The sequence below is a fragment of the Cenococcum geophilum genome (assembly GCF_001692895.1).
Source record: "Cenococcum geophilum 1.58 unplaced genomic scaffold K441scaffold_51, whole genome shotgun sequence".
In the NCBI taxonomy this organism is placed as follows: Eukaryota; Fungi; Ascomycota; class Dothideomycetes; order Gloniales; family Gloniaceae; genus Cenococcum; species Cenococcum geophilum.
The window spans coordinates 1,131,851-1,147,101 of record NW_027137609.1 but is presented as its reverse complement, the minus strand read 5'-3'; the positions used below and the strand labels follow the sequence as shown (position 1 = coordinate 1,147,101).

At 39.8% G+C, this 15,251-nt stretch overlaps 2 protein-coding genes across 2 annotated transcripts; one reads left to right on the top strand and one right to left on the bottom strand.

Moving 5' to 3' along the window:
• Positions 1 to 9,368: 9,368 nt before the first annotated feature.
• Positions 9,369 to 10,737, bottom strand: K441DRAFT_581749 (uncharacterized protein; the record flags this gene model as incomplete). Its single annotated transcript, XM_067644427.1, has 3 exons — positions 9,369 to 10,132; positions 10,189 to 10,296; positions 10,347 to 10,737. The coding sequence occupies 3 exons, from the start codon at positions 10,735 to 10,737 to the stop codon at positions 9,369 to 9,371; spliced, it is 1,263 nt and encodes a 420-aa protein (XP_067499528.1).
• A 217-nt stretch (positions 10,738 to 10,954) lies between these two features.
• K441DRAFT_265793 (uncharacterized protein) lies at positions 10,955 to 13,916 on the top strand. Its single transcript, XM_067640844.1, has 11 exons — positions 10,955 to 11,259; positions 11,310 to 11,940; positions 11,995 to 12,039; positions 12,090 to 12,156; positions 12,221 to 12,428; positions 12,471 to 12,573; positions 12,631 to 12,737; positions 12,794 to 12,986; positions 13,046 to 13,187; positions 13,249 to 13,502; positions 13,564 to 13,916. The coding sequence occupies exons 1-11, from the start codon at positions 11,171 to 11,173 to the stop codon at positions 13,636 to 13,638; spliced, it is 1,914 nt and encodes a 637-aa protein (XP_067499527.1). The 5' UTR covers positions 10,955 to 11,170; the 3' UTR covers positions 13,639 to 13,916.
• The last annotated feature ends 1,335 nt before the right edge of the window (positions 13,917 to 15,251 follow it).

Genomic DNA, 15,251 nt, shown 5'->3' with positions numbered 1-15,251 from the left:
TGCCTGTAGCTATATATAGGCCAAAAACTTATATAGAGGAGCGTTAGAAATAGGTTTACTAGTAGGAGTTAAAACCAGGGAAAAAGCGTCCAGATTTATCCATATAACGGCCTACTAGCTCTTAAGCCTAGGAATCTCTAATCTCTTAGTATTTAATAGGATTGCGATTAAGTCTAGTATAACAATTAAGCGACTTAATATTGCTTAAGAGGCTCCTTATACAACAGTAGCTTTTATAAACTACACTTTATTAGTCCTTAACGCAATAGGCATCTAGTTAAGCTTAAACTTCTTAGCATTAGCTTTAGTCTAGGTAGTTTCCATATTCTTAATACGCCCTCTACTATTAAGTTCCCTACATTCTTAAAGTAAGCCTACTTATTCCGGTATATACTAATATATATTAGGTAGGAACTCTATATAAAACTAACTCCCCTTATTAATTAAGGAGACATAAAAACGAAGCCAGCTTTCTCTAGAATTTGGCCCTCCTTTACACACTCGTAGAAGGTTAATTTCCAAGTTCCGCTTTTTAGGGAGATGGCCACTAAGGAACCGAAGCGTATAGCTTAGATATGTAATAAAACGAGTAGCGCTATTAGCGCGTAAAGCCACTATATGCTAGTAGTGCTCCAGATCTATCCAAACTGCCTACTATAGCAAAAAATAGCATATAGTTTAAAGGATACCGCTATTTCCCTCTCTAGCGGTCTTATACAAATAATACGTATATATATTAAACTCCTCTTTAAAAATATCTAGAATCCTAGTATCTTTCCACTATTTAAATAAATCGGCCTAGTGAATTCCAAGCAAGTCCTATTTTATTTCCCCTTTTAAGCCTAATATAAGCTTCCTCAACCCTATATAATCTACTTAATAATTACTAAATCATACAGTAAAATAAGCGTAAATCCTAAGACTATTATTTGTATACTCGAGATAACTATCCCTTTTAAACTAAAAATAAGAGCTTTCGGCTGTCTAGAGAATATTAATAGCATTATAGTTCTTAGAGACTAAGTAAATTCGCAAATATAAATTTATAGAGAAAGTACTGGCATCTAGTCCTAGCAATCCTACTATTTTCTAAAGATATATCCAGTATAGCGCGCGGACTTCTATTCCATTTCCTTACTAGGCTATAATAAACTATTATAAGACGGAAGAGACACTACCTTCTAATTCTTTCTTTAAATTAAGAGCCTTTATTAATTTAACTAGCGTTTTAAAATAGCATAAGCATTTTATTTTTCATTTCGGCTATAGTTTCCTAACAATTACCTCTCTATTAGCTTTAGTAATTATAGCTACTTTTCCCTTTTATCTATTAGCTTTACTAGAAGCTAAAGGTTCCACAAGTCCTATTTTTAGCTTCTTTCTAGGAGATTTCTTAAAAGCTTTTTCAGCCTTGCGTTTCTATAAGGAGCTAATAACAAAGACATCCTCTAAAGACGTAGATTTATTAGATTTAAAGTCCTCTCTATTAGCTTTAGGAACCTTACCTCTAAACAGAAATGTACTATATAGCATCTTTACATTTAAGCCTTTAACCTCTTTAAAAGGTACCAATAGAGGTCCCAGAGTAACTAGCTCTAGTATAAATCCCTCTCCTCTAGCTTTAACGGTTAAGGCTAGCACTAAAAGCTTATAGCCCTAGCTTAGATAATAAGCAAGCCTCTATTTCTTAACTAGCTCCTTATTAACTTCTAGTCCAAATTTATAAGTATTAAGGAAATTTAAAGGTGTCGGGTATAGAGTCCTTAAGATCCCGGCCTTTAAGAGTTCCAGGCGGTTTAGTATTATATTATTAACTATCTTTAATATATTCTCTCTAGCGATCTCGCTCTTTTTAGCTTAATTAATAAGAATATAAATGCTTTTTAGTGCATAATATATATAGAAGAGCTTACAGGGACCTTCCAAAAGTTCCTCTCCCTACTCCTTCTTAACTATATCCCACACCGTCTTAATCTCATTAATCTTATAAGTAATCTTAAAAAGCTTCCTAATATCTACAAAGGCATTTTCCCACTCTTTACTTTCCAAGTTTCCTTTAAGCTCTCCATCCTTTTTAATCTTAATTATAGCATTTCTCGCAGCCTTAACCACATTATGCTCCTAGTTTAAAATAACCTACGTTAAACCATAATAGATATTCACGCGCTAATTAACTAGGTAGCTTTAGGCAGCTTTAAGGATAACCTCTATTATCTGCGCCTTTCCTTAGTATGCGAGGGCCATTAACTAAATAGTAGGAGGCGGAGGCGTAGGAGGCAAAGGCGGCGGCCTTCCTTTTAAGCGGAGTTCCATAGTTCTAGGCATTTTTATAGTAAAATTCCGCGTGCGCAATAGGCAATTTAAGAGAAGGGTAATAATAGTGCTTCTTAATATAAAGAAAGGCAAATAGGCGTATATAATTAAATAAGATAAAGTAATAGAATAATAGGATAATAGGATAACAAGAAGTTAAAATAAAGATCTTATAGTATTTACCAAAAAGGTAAATTAAAAGGGTCGTTACGTGAAATCTTAAGATATTAAGGAACTTTAACCGCCGGTCAAAGTTGTCTAATTAGTTAGATTTTCCTTGCTAAGACATTTACATAACAATAACTTTAACATTAACTATTTTTTAAAAGAATAAACGAGACTTAGATAATGCCTATCTTTAATCTCCAGTATACTTAACCAAGACTTCTTAAAGTAAAGTAGCTCTTCTCTTAACTTAAAAGGAAATAAAAATATTAATTTAAAAATTATAGAATATAAAAATATAAAATACTTATAAGAGATAGTTATTAGTAATAAAGGTAAAAGGAAGAAAACCGCGTGTATAGTTATTCCTTATAAGAGTAGTTGCTAAGATAGAGGATTTAAAACTAGCTTTAAAGAGCTAAACTCTTTTCCTAATTTCTTATGCCAGTAGAATAAGGTAGGAGTATAGTAGAAGACTTTAATCCTTATAGTTACTTTGCGTATTTATTATAGAGGTAAAAAGAAGAAAGTAAATAAGTTACTGCTTATAGTAATAGGTGTCCTAAATAACAGCCTATTTATAGAAGAATCTTTATAAAAGACTGCCTTTTTAGTAGGGTTGTGTAATCCTTAAGACGCGGTAAAATCGTAGTGCAGTTAAAAAAAAGAGACGCTACCACAGCCTCCTCTTTAGGTGCTTCTTCTTCTATAAAGACTTCTTCCATATTATAGTTACTTTTATTTATATAGTCTTCTGGTCTAATCCCCTTAGGATTTTATATATAAAACCGTTTCAACCAATTCCCATATAGGGTGCCTCCTATTTTAGTACTATTAAGGTCCTTAATTTTATAGAACCCTTTTTCTAATAACCTTTTAATCTAGAGGGGGCCCTACCATTTTAGCTACAGCTTTTACCATCGCAACATATCCTTTACCTTCTTTATATCCTATACCGGCATAAGCTCTCTAGGCTTAAGCTCACTTTTATAGGTATTCTTTATCTTATTAAAGTATTCTTTATTAGCTAAACAATAGCCACATATAAAACACTAGAACTAGATAGGAAGTCCACAAAATTAGGTATTAAGTGCAGCTCTATTAAGTAAGGTATTAATTAGTGTTATCTTAGGCTCATCTACGTTAATATCGTCAAGGCCTTCTACCATAGGAATACGCCCTTATAGCTTTACATTAAAGCCATTAATAAGCGAGTCGTAGTAAGCTGGTTGCTTTAGGATTCTTTACTTTCTAGCTCTAGAAGGTTCTGATTATAATAAGGTTAATTTAAAAGGTAGCTTTATAGGCTGTCCTTTCTTTAAACCCCTAAAGAGCCTCCAGGTTCCAATATCAACAATATCCTTACAGCTAAGGTAACTCTTTCATCCGCTAGGCCGCCTTATAATAGTAATTAACAGCTTAAGCGTAAGATAATATACATTAGTAGCTGCGTTAGCTAGCGTGTAATGTGTGCTATTAAACTGGCTAAACACGTCCTCTATAGCATACCGCAGCTCTAGGCAGTAACTAGCGGTAAGTAACACTTAAGTAAATAACTCTGTCACATCTAAACTAGTTCGCCGTCGGCCTTAAAGAAGAAGCTTAAGAACAAGGTTGTAATATTTGTTAAGTTAATCTATCTTAAACCAACTATCTTACTAGCCTCTACAATTAACCAATATACTAGCAAGTAATGATCTTTAAAGGACTTAATCTACGGCTTTAGTTATAAGCAATCTAGTAAGATATAAAGCCAACTGTATATATTAACTCTTTACACTACCAGTAAAGAGAAGACAATAGTAAACAATTACCCGTTTAATAAGCCTAATATTAGCATGCTTAATAGCAAACTTTAATATAAGGTACACCTCCATATCTTATATAAATCAAACATAGTTTTGGAACACCTTATTAACTAGTTTATTACTATAGGACCATTAGCTAGGCAAGAAGAACTCCTCTTAAATACGCTGTAAGGTAGTAAGGAATCTTACTCTTACTACTACCGTTTTATTACCTCTTCTAATATCTTATCCGGTAATCCAATTATTAACCCCCTTATTACCCTAGTCCTTAATATTTTAAGAAAAAAGACTAAGGAAGCAGGCAGTAATTTAGGCGTTAAAGGACTTAATTACAACCTCCTCTTTATAATGGAACGGCGTCCTATAACCCTAATACGCGCTAAGATAGACCTTGCTATAATTTAACAATTTAAAGCAGTTGGATAGTCTGCCGTAAATATCGTGTATTATATCTATATAGTTAGTTCGCCAATAGAACAATCCAGCCATAGGAAGAAACCATTTTAGCTATTCGTAGTAACGCTCTTTAAGATAGCGCTCTTACTATATAGATTAGAGGAGGCCTATAGTCTTCTAATCGCCATTAATTAAGACTAATTCACTATTATTAAAGGATCCTTCCTTATACCCTAGCTGGCCCTCTTAAAACCCGCATTTACTATTATCGCCACCAAATATATTCCTAAGAACACTATACGTGCCCTCTAAAGTGCCCTTATTCTCTAGAATTGGACCTAATATAAAGTGGCGTAGCTTTCGTAAAAGGAGACTATCTATAATAGGCATACTAGGCTAGAAGTCTATAATAATATTAAGCTCTTTAACTTTTAGTATTGTATACGCAATAGCCTCAGCAATCCAATATAACTGGCACTATTCCATATAGCTGTCTGCCTAATTACTAAGATAATTAAAGATCACGCTATAAGTAAGCTATTCCGTAGGTTTAAGTATAGAAGTGCAAAGACCGTTATACGGAAACTCAGGGTTAAGTATAAGCTTAGAAGTAGTAGCGGAGAGGTGCTTATTAGTGTTTAGTATAGTCTTATATTAAACCCTTTCATTCTAATTAAAGTTATTATATACAGCCGTCAGCTGGTTCCGGTTCTTTAAAGTAGTTACCTTAATTATACGCTATAAAAAAGTTACTATTTATTACACTAGCAGTAACCAAGAAGCCTTAAGTGCGTAATCTACAGCTAAGATACCTTAACTATGCCCTCCGCTTATAGTGACGGAGGCGTCTTATCTAAACCCTTAAGTATAAAAGCACATACCCTACCAACTTCCTCTAGTTCCTTTTATATCTTAGCAAGACTAATATACGATATTATAACTCCTAACTTATAAAGAAGCGCAATACACCTTCTTTTAACACCTATATTATATAAATAAACCCCTAAAGCAGTATAGAACCGGTAGCTAGCTTAAGGGGCTTATATATTTGCCAGGATTACGCACACTATAAAGAGCTTATTATAGTAAGGCGTAATATCGCAAGAATTAGCATATAGCCTTTACTAAACTAAAGCTATAAGGAAGCTCTATAGCGTTAGAGCAAGGCACTATACGTTAGCAGTAATTATATTAAGCTTAAGCTTTTTAACTAGTTCTTTAGCGTTAAATCGTCCAAGCCTACTAGGAATAATAACTCCGTTTTCTTCTCTTAGGCGTATAAGATCCTCTAACTCTTACTTTATCTACTTATATAGAGGTTTTTAATAGAGCCTTCCTAGCTAGCGATTACTATACACTATAAGCCGTTCCTTAACTTCTGGCTCTTTAAATATTGCCTTCTATAGCCTATTTGTATATCGCTCTAGCGTATTATAATTAGAAGGGCCGGAAGCGGTTATATAATACTTAATAAAAGTTATAATGCCCTAGCGGTGCTTATACAGCTATTCTAATATTAAGTTAACTCTTTTACGTTCTAAATAAAAGACTTATAGTCCTTAATTTTTATTTAAAGCTAGCTCATCGGTTTGGGTACTCTAGCTACAGTAAGAAAAGGGCGGCGGTGGTTATAGAAGAGGTACAGCTGCTACGACTCGGGGGCGTTGGGCGCAATAATAAGATAACAAATTAGAATTGGGCAAATCGGGCAACATAGTCTTCTTCGCTAGGTTTAATTTAGTAATTCTAGCTATTAGGAATAGCTTAGGGAGCTATAGAAGTTAAGATAATTTGGCTTAAAGTAGGTGTATATAGGCCTAAATGCCCCGCGCGGGACTAATAAAAATCCGAACCATGTACCAGACCTTCTAACGAAGGTCTTGCCAAAAGCGGCTAGCGGCTTGGCAAGGTAAGCCCTCTTTACCTCAGAAGCTCAGACCAAGAAATCGATTGCGGATATTGGAATATCCGCACCGTCCGCTAAGCTGATTTAGGACGGTAATCGTTTTCTTGGTCTGAGAGACTTTGGCGAGATTTATAGGAAAACCTAAACACGGTTTATATAAAAGACCTTATTAACTTTAATAAAATTGATCTACCCTCCCACAATACCTATCGACATAAAAATTACACCAAATTATAGAGAAAAGCCTACTCTATAAAGCTATGAGATCCTTAGCTCCTTATACACGCGCGACGTTAAGAGGAATTCGTCGCCGTAAAGGCCCCAATTCTACCTCTATACCGCCGAGCCGTGCAGTAAACAATAACGCTAAACGCTTACGCCTACGCCGGCAGCCCTCTGCGTAGAGCTGTGGAGCTTTGCGAGAGCTCTGCGGAACGAAGCTTAGGGGGAGACCTGCACAGAGCTCTGCAGGGAGCTCTACCGAAGCTCTGCAAAAGCTCTGCACGAAGCTCCGCACGAAGCTCCGCTCAAAGCTCCGCACGAAGCTCTGCTCAAAGCTCTGCTCGAAGCTCCGCACGAAGCTCTGCTCGAGAGCTCGCACGAAGCTCTGCTCGCAGCTCCGGCACGAAGCTCTGCTCGAAGCTCCGCACGAAGCTCTGCTCGAAGCTCTACTCGAACCCTATTGTCGATTCCCATTACCAAATACTGACTGAGTGGCGTTGTCGACAGTGGCAATTACAAGTCGTAGTCGTCAGCTCTATTCGTCAGCCATCGTTATCAGCGTTTCGCCACCTACCCTCATGTATATTATACGGTCTCTTTTTTTCACCTATATAGAGCTCCAAAGCTCTATTAACACGCAGCACTAATATACCAGGAAGGTTCTACAATCGCCCGTACAAACGCCCGTACGAACGCCTATACAATCAATTGATCAATTGCCCATACAATCGTCTCTACAAACGTCTCTGCAATTGATCGCCCGTACGAACGCGTCTGCACGTCTGCACATCTACACGTCTGCACGCCTGGACGTGGCTCTGCATGAAGCTCTGCATGAAGCTCTGCACGAAGCTCTGCACGAAGCCTCTGCACGAAGCTCTGCACGAAGCTCTACACGAAGCTCTACTAAGGCTCTATATAAGGCTCTGCCCAAAGCTTACCCCCTAGTAGTAGCTCCGGGCCAAGGGAGGATATTTTTAAGGAAGGACCCAACTATAGGCACCTACTAGGTGTTGCAATCAGGGTGGTTTTGGATAAATCTTATCGCGATAAGATGCAATGGATATCCTTATCGCGATAAGGATATCCATTTGCGTTTTATCGCGATAAGTCTTGGCATACCCCAAATAAATGTTTCGTTGCCTTCTTCTTTATTATCGTATAAAATATAGCTTTAGAAGTGGAATTAGAAACTCTTAACTCTGTTAATACCTTTAAATTAAAAATATAAGAGGTTGCTTAGCTCTTTTAATATGGGAGCATACCCGTCCACTATGGTGTGGTTTTAGATAAATCTTATCGCGATAAGTCTTAGTATACCCTAAATAAATTTTTAGTCGCCTTCTTTATTATTTATATAAAAATAACTAATTTAAACCTAGTAAATAAAGTTGTATTATTCCCCTTTTTTCTAAATTTTAGTAGGTTGGCTCTATATATATAGCTCTACATTCAGCTGCTCTACGTATGGAAGCTCTGCATATGGAGACTCCGTATAAAGCTCTACACGAAGCTTTTCACGAAGCTCTGCACGAAGCTTTGCACGAAGTTCCACACGAAGCTCCGCACGAAGCTCTACACGAAGCTCCGCGCGAAGCTCTGTANGAAGCTCTGCGGAAGCTCTGCACGAAGCTCNGCACGAAGCTCTACGCGAAGCTCTGCGCGAAGCTCTGCATGAAGCTCTACACGANGCTCTGCACGAAGCTCCGCGTACGGAGGNTCTGCACGAAACTCTGTATACAAAAGCTCTGCACGACGGCTCTGCGTACGACGGTTCTATCCTATTCAGNTTGGTTGGGGTAGAAAAGNCCCGCACAGGGCACTTTTATCCTTATCGATTGCGATATTTTATGCATTTTCTATTGGATAAAGGATATTTTATGCTCGCTTATTCGCATTATCCAAAACCACCCTGGTTGCAATAGCTTTAAGTAGTAGATATCTATATATCTGTATAGTTTTATCTATATTAGCAGACTATTTAATAAGATATAATATGTGCTCAGGCTTTTAACAACGCGTTTTTTAACTTTAACGAAATTAATGTCAGGACCGAGCAATAGCCGTATAATAAAATTTATACCATTTAGAAGCCCTAAGTCTTAAAAAAAAAGTGACTATGGGGTTTAATAATAACGCGTTATATAAATAAATAAATTAGATATCCGCAATCTCTGTTTTACGGATTTTGCTTATGCTTTTAACAAAACTCGCCAAACCCTCTCAGACGTGATTTTGCAATTCGGAAGACGGCGTAGGTTATTCCGATGCTAGCTAAAAAATCGCGTCTGAGCTCGCTGAGGTAAAGTCCCTCTGGAGCAAATGCCAGAAGCCCCGCAAAAGCCCTCTCAGGTGGCATCTACAAGCCTTTCAACCGCTTCGAAGCTGGAACCTAGCTGCATGAGCAGAGGTATGTGTAATTACTTTATGCTCGTAAATCCGTGGTCTGAGGTGTTCACTTCGGTGCTAGACTAAATTAAGCGAATTTGACCAAGCCGTCCTTTGTGGGTCTAGCACGCCGTTCATACCAAATATTTGACGATCAATACAAGGTTCAATTACAGTACACCAGTGAAGGATAATACCGCAAATGTAATTGACACAACCGGAGTAAGGATTTGGACAAACTTTTGCACCCGGCTTAGCACCTTTGACCACTTCTTCTTGGGGCTCGTCTTCTCTTCCTTCTCAATCTCTTCGATCCTCTGGTCGGTTTCAGACGCAATGTCTTCCCTCAGTGCTTGCCAATCACTCAACTGCTGGCTATGCTGGTTTCTTTGACCTACAAGTTCACGCTGTATTTCCTGATGCTTCCTGTAGTCATTTGCTCTCTCAGCAACCTGAAGCTGGTCCTGAAGGCTACGCATGCCCTGTCGCCTGTCTTCAAGTTGCTGCCAGAGATCTGAACTAACCATGTGCCCAGCGGATGTTTTATCCAAGGATCTTTGCTTGTCCACAAGCTCCAGTTGTATCTTCAGGACGATTTCAGGCTTTACCATAAGCTGACCTACTATCGTCTCTGCCATCTCGGGGGTTCCGTTGTACTGAAACATATAGGAACCTTTTAACACCATTTCTTTCCAGATATCTTCCCGCAGCTCAACATCCCGTCTTAGGCCTTCTCCCAAATCTACCTTGGACCACATTGTGCTAACAAGAGCGACGCTTGGAAGAGCATTATCTCCCCATATCTCGCGGAAGATTTTGAGATAACGGAGCCCGGACCCACCAATGCGGTTATCATTAATCTTATGGAGGAATATAACTCCTTTAAGACGAATTCGTAATTTATATTGCGCGGTAAGGAAACGGGTAATTTTATCTTCGAGGCAGGGTAAGAGCAGGGTTAATGGTTGAACAAAAGGTGGGTCTCCGTACTTAGCGTTTGCCCATCATCTTGTGCATCATCGTTGAAACCTGGAGTGTCAACCACAGTTACGCTGTTTGAGCCGATAGGTATTGTGACTGCTTGACAGTGCTTTGTTTCTAGAATCTATTAGCTTGACTGACGATTTGTTCACTTCAGGGTCTATAACCTGATCTCAGCCTATGCCCCTCTCTCACTTCATTCCTTCGGGCCAATCTATTGATGAAATAACTTTTCCCTGAGCCTGTCGTTCCCATGACAAGTATCATATCCTCTGGCTCCTCCGGCGTTGTCGTAAGGCTAGTGGTTGCTGAAGGGGTATTTCGTACTCGATTATTCAGCCCAAGGTCACTATCGGAGGACTGTGTCCGCTCATGACTTTCGCTTCTGGTAACATTGTCAAAACCCGGAGGGCGTGAGTAGGCAGAATGAGAAACCCTGGAGTTGTTAGAGGAGTGTCTCCTTCGAGCCGAGCAGTCTTTAGACAATCTCCGCTCAGACAGCTTGCTTTTCGGTATTGTCAAAGAGTTTGATCCAATGAATGGGATTGTCTCCCACATTTTAAGCAGATCAGAAGGGAAAATAGAATTAATAGTTCACACAGGCTGTTACGACGTACAGTATTCGGTGTATGCTATTTCAATGTGGGAACGATAGCCTGATCCGCTATCGCGATATCCGACCAACGCATTCAGCCCCCGGCCTTGGCAAACAACTATAACATGTGCAGCCTTGCCACGAGACAAGCAGCATAATGGATGTAAGGACTAAGGGAAAAAAGAGAAAATGATGTTGGAGTAGGCGTGGTCGTCTTGCTTATGCTTCTGCCTTACTTTTTTTGCAGCTCTGGGTTGCCGACCTATTTCTCGGAAGTTGCAAAACTACTCCACCAGACCCAGGTTCTCAGCCTGGTCGCAGAATAGATATTCCTGGTCCCTTCCGTTTTTTAAGGAATGCCATACCTATGCACATTGTCTTTTCCATTTATTGAGAATGGCAACTGCCAGCGGAAGCACGAATGGGATGGCACAATCTATCCAGACGGAACCGTATGTGATCATCGCGATCGATTTCGGGACCACGTGAGTAAGATTCGGCTAAGAAAGCACTTCGACGGCTGACGGTGACTTAGATATTCTGGAGTCTCTTGGACTTGGTCTGGTGATCTTGACAGCGTCCAACCCATCCGGCGCTGGACAGATGCTCTGAACGGCTCAGATGGGACTTACACTCAACCGAAGATACCTACCAAAATTAGGTATCGGAGAGATAGGCCAACTTCAGAAGCATTATGGGGCTGGAATCTGAATGATGGTGATGACGAGAATGAAATCACATTCGAATGGTTCAAACTCATCCTTAATTACGAAGCGCTAGACGAGAGAGTCAAGGTTTCACCCCGAGTCAAGAGCACCTTCGAGAAGCTCGAAACCATCTACAATAGGGATAATGCCATACCTGGGGCAGTTCAAATTACGACTGACTATCTCCGATTGCTGTGGAAAAGCGCTGTCCAAGCCATGGTGGCGAAGGAAGGTCGCCAATTTTTTCATGATTTACCATGTAAAGTAGTTCTTACCAAGCCAGCGATATGGAGTCCGCAAGCATGTTTTCGGACAAGAAATGCTGCAAAAAGGGCCATTTCTAGGAACTTGGAACCCTTTGGGCGCCTGTTGGCTCTAGAACTTGTCTCAGAGCCGGAGGCTGCTGCCCTTGCTGTTCTTAACACCCCAGTAATAACCCAGCGGCCGGATATTATTGAAGTCAGTCAAATCATATAAAGTGCTTGAGATTATCTGCTAATACTAGTTTTACAGTTTGGGGATATTTACCTTGTGGCTGATTGCGGCGGAGGCACCGTTGTAAGAATAACTAGCGCCCATACCATCCGTGAGCTAAATTCCTTCTATAGGATGTGATCAGCTATATAGTCCGGAGTCTCGACCCTCTAAGGCTTGAAGAATGCGTTGAAGGAACTGGTAGGTAGTATTTCTATTAAAGCTGGGAAAACAAGAGGTACTGATAACTATTGGTGAAATGCAGGAGATCTTTGTGGTTCTATTTTCATCGATGATGAATTTGAAGTGTTCATGAGCAGCCGTACTCATATTCCATGGGAAAGCCTTGAGCCGTGGGAGAGACAAGATATCATGCTCACCCAATGGGAGCTTGGTATCAAGCAACGATTTTCACCACGACCACACCAGACTTGGCAAGTGAGGCTCCGTGGACGTCGGCAAATCTACAATGAGTAAATCAGGCCTACCTCTTCCGAACAAGGCTAACTATTAAGTAACCACATCGAACCTCTCTTCCAGCCGGCTTGCGGTAAGGCGCGAGGACTCATCGAACAACAAGTAGGAAGAATTTCTGCCAAAATGGGCCGAATGCCAAAGGTACGTCCTGGCATCTGTGATGGCCTTGAGCACTTTTCACTCATTTGAGCGTTGCAGGCAATCCTATTAGTGGGAGGAATGGGCAGTTCAGAGTACCTCAGCTTCCAGCTAAGGCAACAATACCTTGGGGAAATCGAGATACGCCAGTCTAATGACGATCAGCCGTGAGTTTTATTATGCTACCCTTCATGAAAATACTTTAAGCCAACCATTTCTACAGATGGACTGCAGTCTGTCGAGGAGCTGCAATGGCAATAGCTTTACAGATGAATATTGGTAGAATTTCCCGATGCAATTACGGGTTTTGCTATACTGGCACATTCAACCCGAGGATCCACACAATGGACGACGCGATCTGGGATAATGTGACTAAGCAACAGCTCGCGCCAGTGATGGAGTGGATTGTAAGAAGGGTGCGTCATTTATCGTTAGACGAAACGTTTATAGCAGTTGTCTGATTACGTGTTCACAGGGCGATGTTGTTCGACATCTTCTGCCTGTAATGACGGAGTGCACCGAAATATACAGATACCCTGACCAGATCTCTAGCGGTATTTTTAGAATACCCATCTGGGAGTCTCCACGTGAGGGCGCGGATGAGCGAAAGGACCAATGTAAGCATATGGCAGTCTCAGCTCATGTCTAGTTTTCGCAACTAACTACCGTATTATTCAGACGTTCGAGAGCTTTGCGCAATCGACTGCTTTCTCCCTGGAGTCTTTCGTACGACCTCTACAACCCACAACGGCATTGAAGGTCCTCATCTTGAGGTTGATCCCCAGGCTGTTCTTCGATTCTTCACATCCCTTCCCCAATTCATTAACCGAAAAAATGAAGTTTATCGCCAACTTGATGTAGACATAATCATGTCTCCCCGGGGTCAAGACCTTCATTTTGATGTCTGCTTTAAGGGCCTAAGCCTGAAAACGGTCAGTCTGTTAAAAGTTGATGCCTTTGAACATGACGCTGATGCTTGTCCCTTTTATCTAGGAATTTCGATGGCCTGGAAATCGTGGGCAACGGCAGGATATTCCTGTTGAACTGGAGCCTGTGCGACTCGATTGAGTAATCCTGGAATATCCCCTTAAGTTATTGGCGTTCGGGTGGGACAAGGTTGTGAATGTGGGGTTCATCCATCCTGACCTCTGTAAGGGCGATCATGATCCTGTAACCTCGAAAAGAGGAAGCTGGGGTTATATACCCGTTATTTTTGAGTCCACGATGATCTCACTGCTTAATATATTAATATATTTTTTCCTTGTTTAAAACCAAAAAAATTGTATACATGATAGATAGGCATTGTTAAATAATACTTGCTAACCAACTACAAAAACCAGTTCCCTCCTGTCGACCTGAATCGAAGTTCCTTACTACCATCGTAATACTGTCTGACGACCTAGATCGTCTATACGAACTATGTCTCAGTTGTCTCGTATCTTGAGCTCGTATGTCTCATCGAACGTCTCATTACCTGTTTCTCTTAACTATGACCTACTACATGACGACGTCGTCGTTATTGTATTTGGACCTACCTGATGTATATAAGAGAGCTTCTAGAGCCCTCTTTAATAAAACAGAGTTCTCATTCTAAATTACCAGTTCAACAGTTATGAGCCCGGGCCGTCTACTGCATCATCTTTAATTCAAAGTCTTTTATTCCCATCAATTTCCATCATCATCTTAATCATAGATACCCACAATGACCTCTTAATAAGATACCCCACTGGTTACTGTCTCATCCGTAATCCTTACAAGCCTAAATAACTGGGACGAATGGATTAAGGTTATTAAGTTAAAAGCCAATAACAATTGTCTCTGGAAGTATGTCAACCTATTAACATCTAAGACCGAGTTACTAAGGCTTAAAGAACCTGTTTGAGCCTTACTAAAGGATACTAATAGCTAGGGGAAAACAAAGCTCTCAGAGCTAGATAAGGATAAGAAGGAGGAGCTCTATACACTTAAAGCGGACTATAAGGACAACTTAAAGCTATATAGAAAGCAGCTGTTAGCTCTTAATACGTTACGCAGTTAAATCCTAAGCTCTATCTCATAAACCTACCTCGTCTACACGTTTAAATGTGACTCCACCTATAATGTCTTAGTGTCACTTAAGCAGAGAATTGCTCCGTCTAACCACGCCTAAAAGCTTTAAATAGCCACCCAATATGCAAGGCTTAAGAAGGCGCCTCAGAACCAGAACTTTAAGGTCTAGTTATAGAAGTGGGAGAAGGTATACACTAAGTGTAAGGAGCTAAAACTACCTAAGGTAGATGGTAATCGTTTAGTAATAGACTTCGTATTTACAGTTAAATCTATTATACTAAGCTGGTTAGAATATTAGAAGAACGAGCTTAATAGTTATAAGTGGGAGAAGAAGATGCTTCCTACCTTCTTTAAGCTAGTTAAAATATACCAAAACCACCGTTGTAAGGAGCTCGCTTAGAAGGGTAAGATCTTATAAGGATCCTTTGTAGCCACCTTAAAGAATAAATCGAGCAAGTTATTGAATTTAAAGCCTAAATCGTTAGCAGATAAGCAGAAGAAGGAAAAGTGACAGGCACCAGAGTACCTATATGGAAAGCGTTACTACTTTAATAAGTGCTGGTACATCGTAGAGTCGATTCCTCGCCTATCTTGGTTTAAACCCAGTAATAAAATCCAGAAGAAGGTAGATA

Coding starts and splice junctions, on each gene's coding strand:
- K441DRAFT_265793 (XM_067640844.1), top strand. CDS start 11,171: ATGGCAACTGCCAGCGGAAGCACGAATGGGATGGCACAATCTATCCAG. Junction 12,574..12,630: donor AAATGGGCCGAATGCCAAAG/GTACGTCCTGGC, acceptor TGAGCGTTGCAG/GCAATCCTATTAGTGGGAGG. Junction 13,503..13,563: donor AGGGCCTAAGCCTGAAAACG/GTCAGTCTGTTA, acceptor CCTTTTATCTAG/GAATTTCGATGGCCTGGAAA.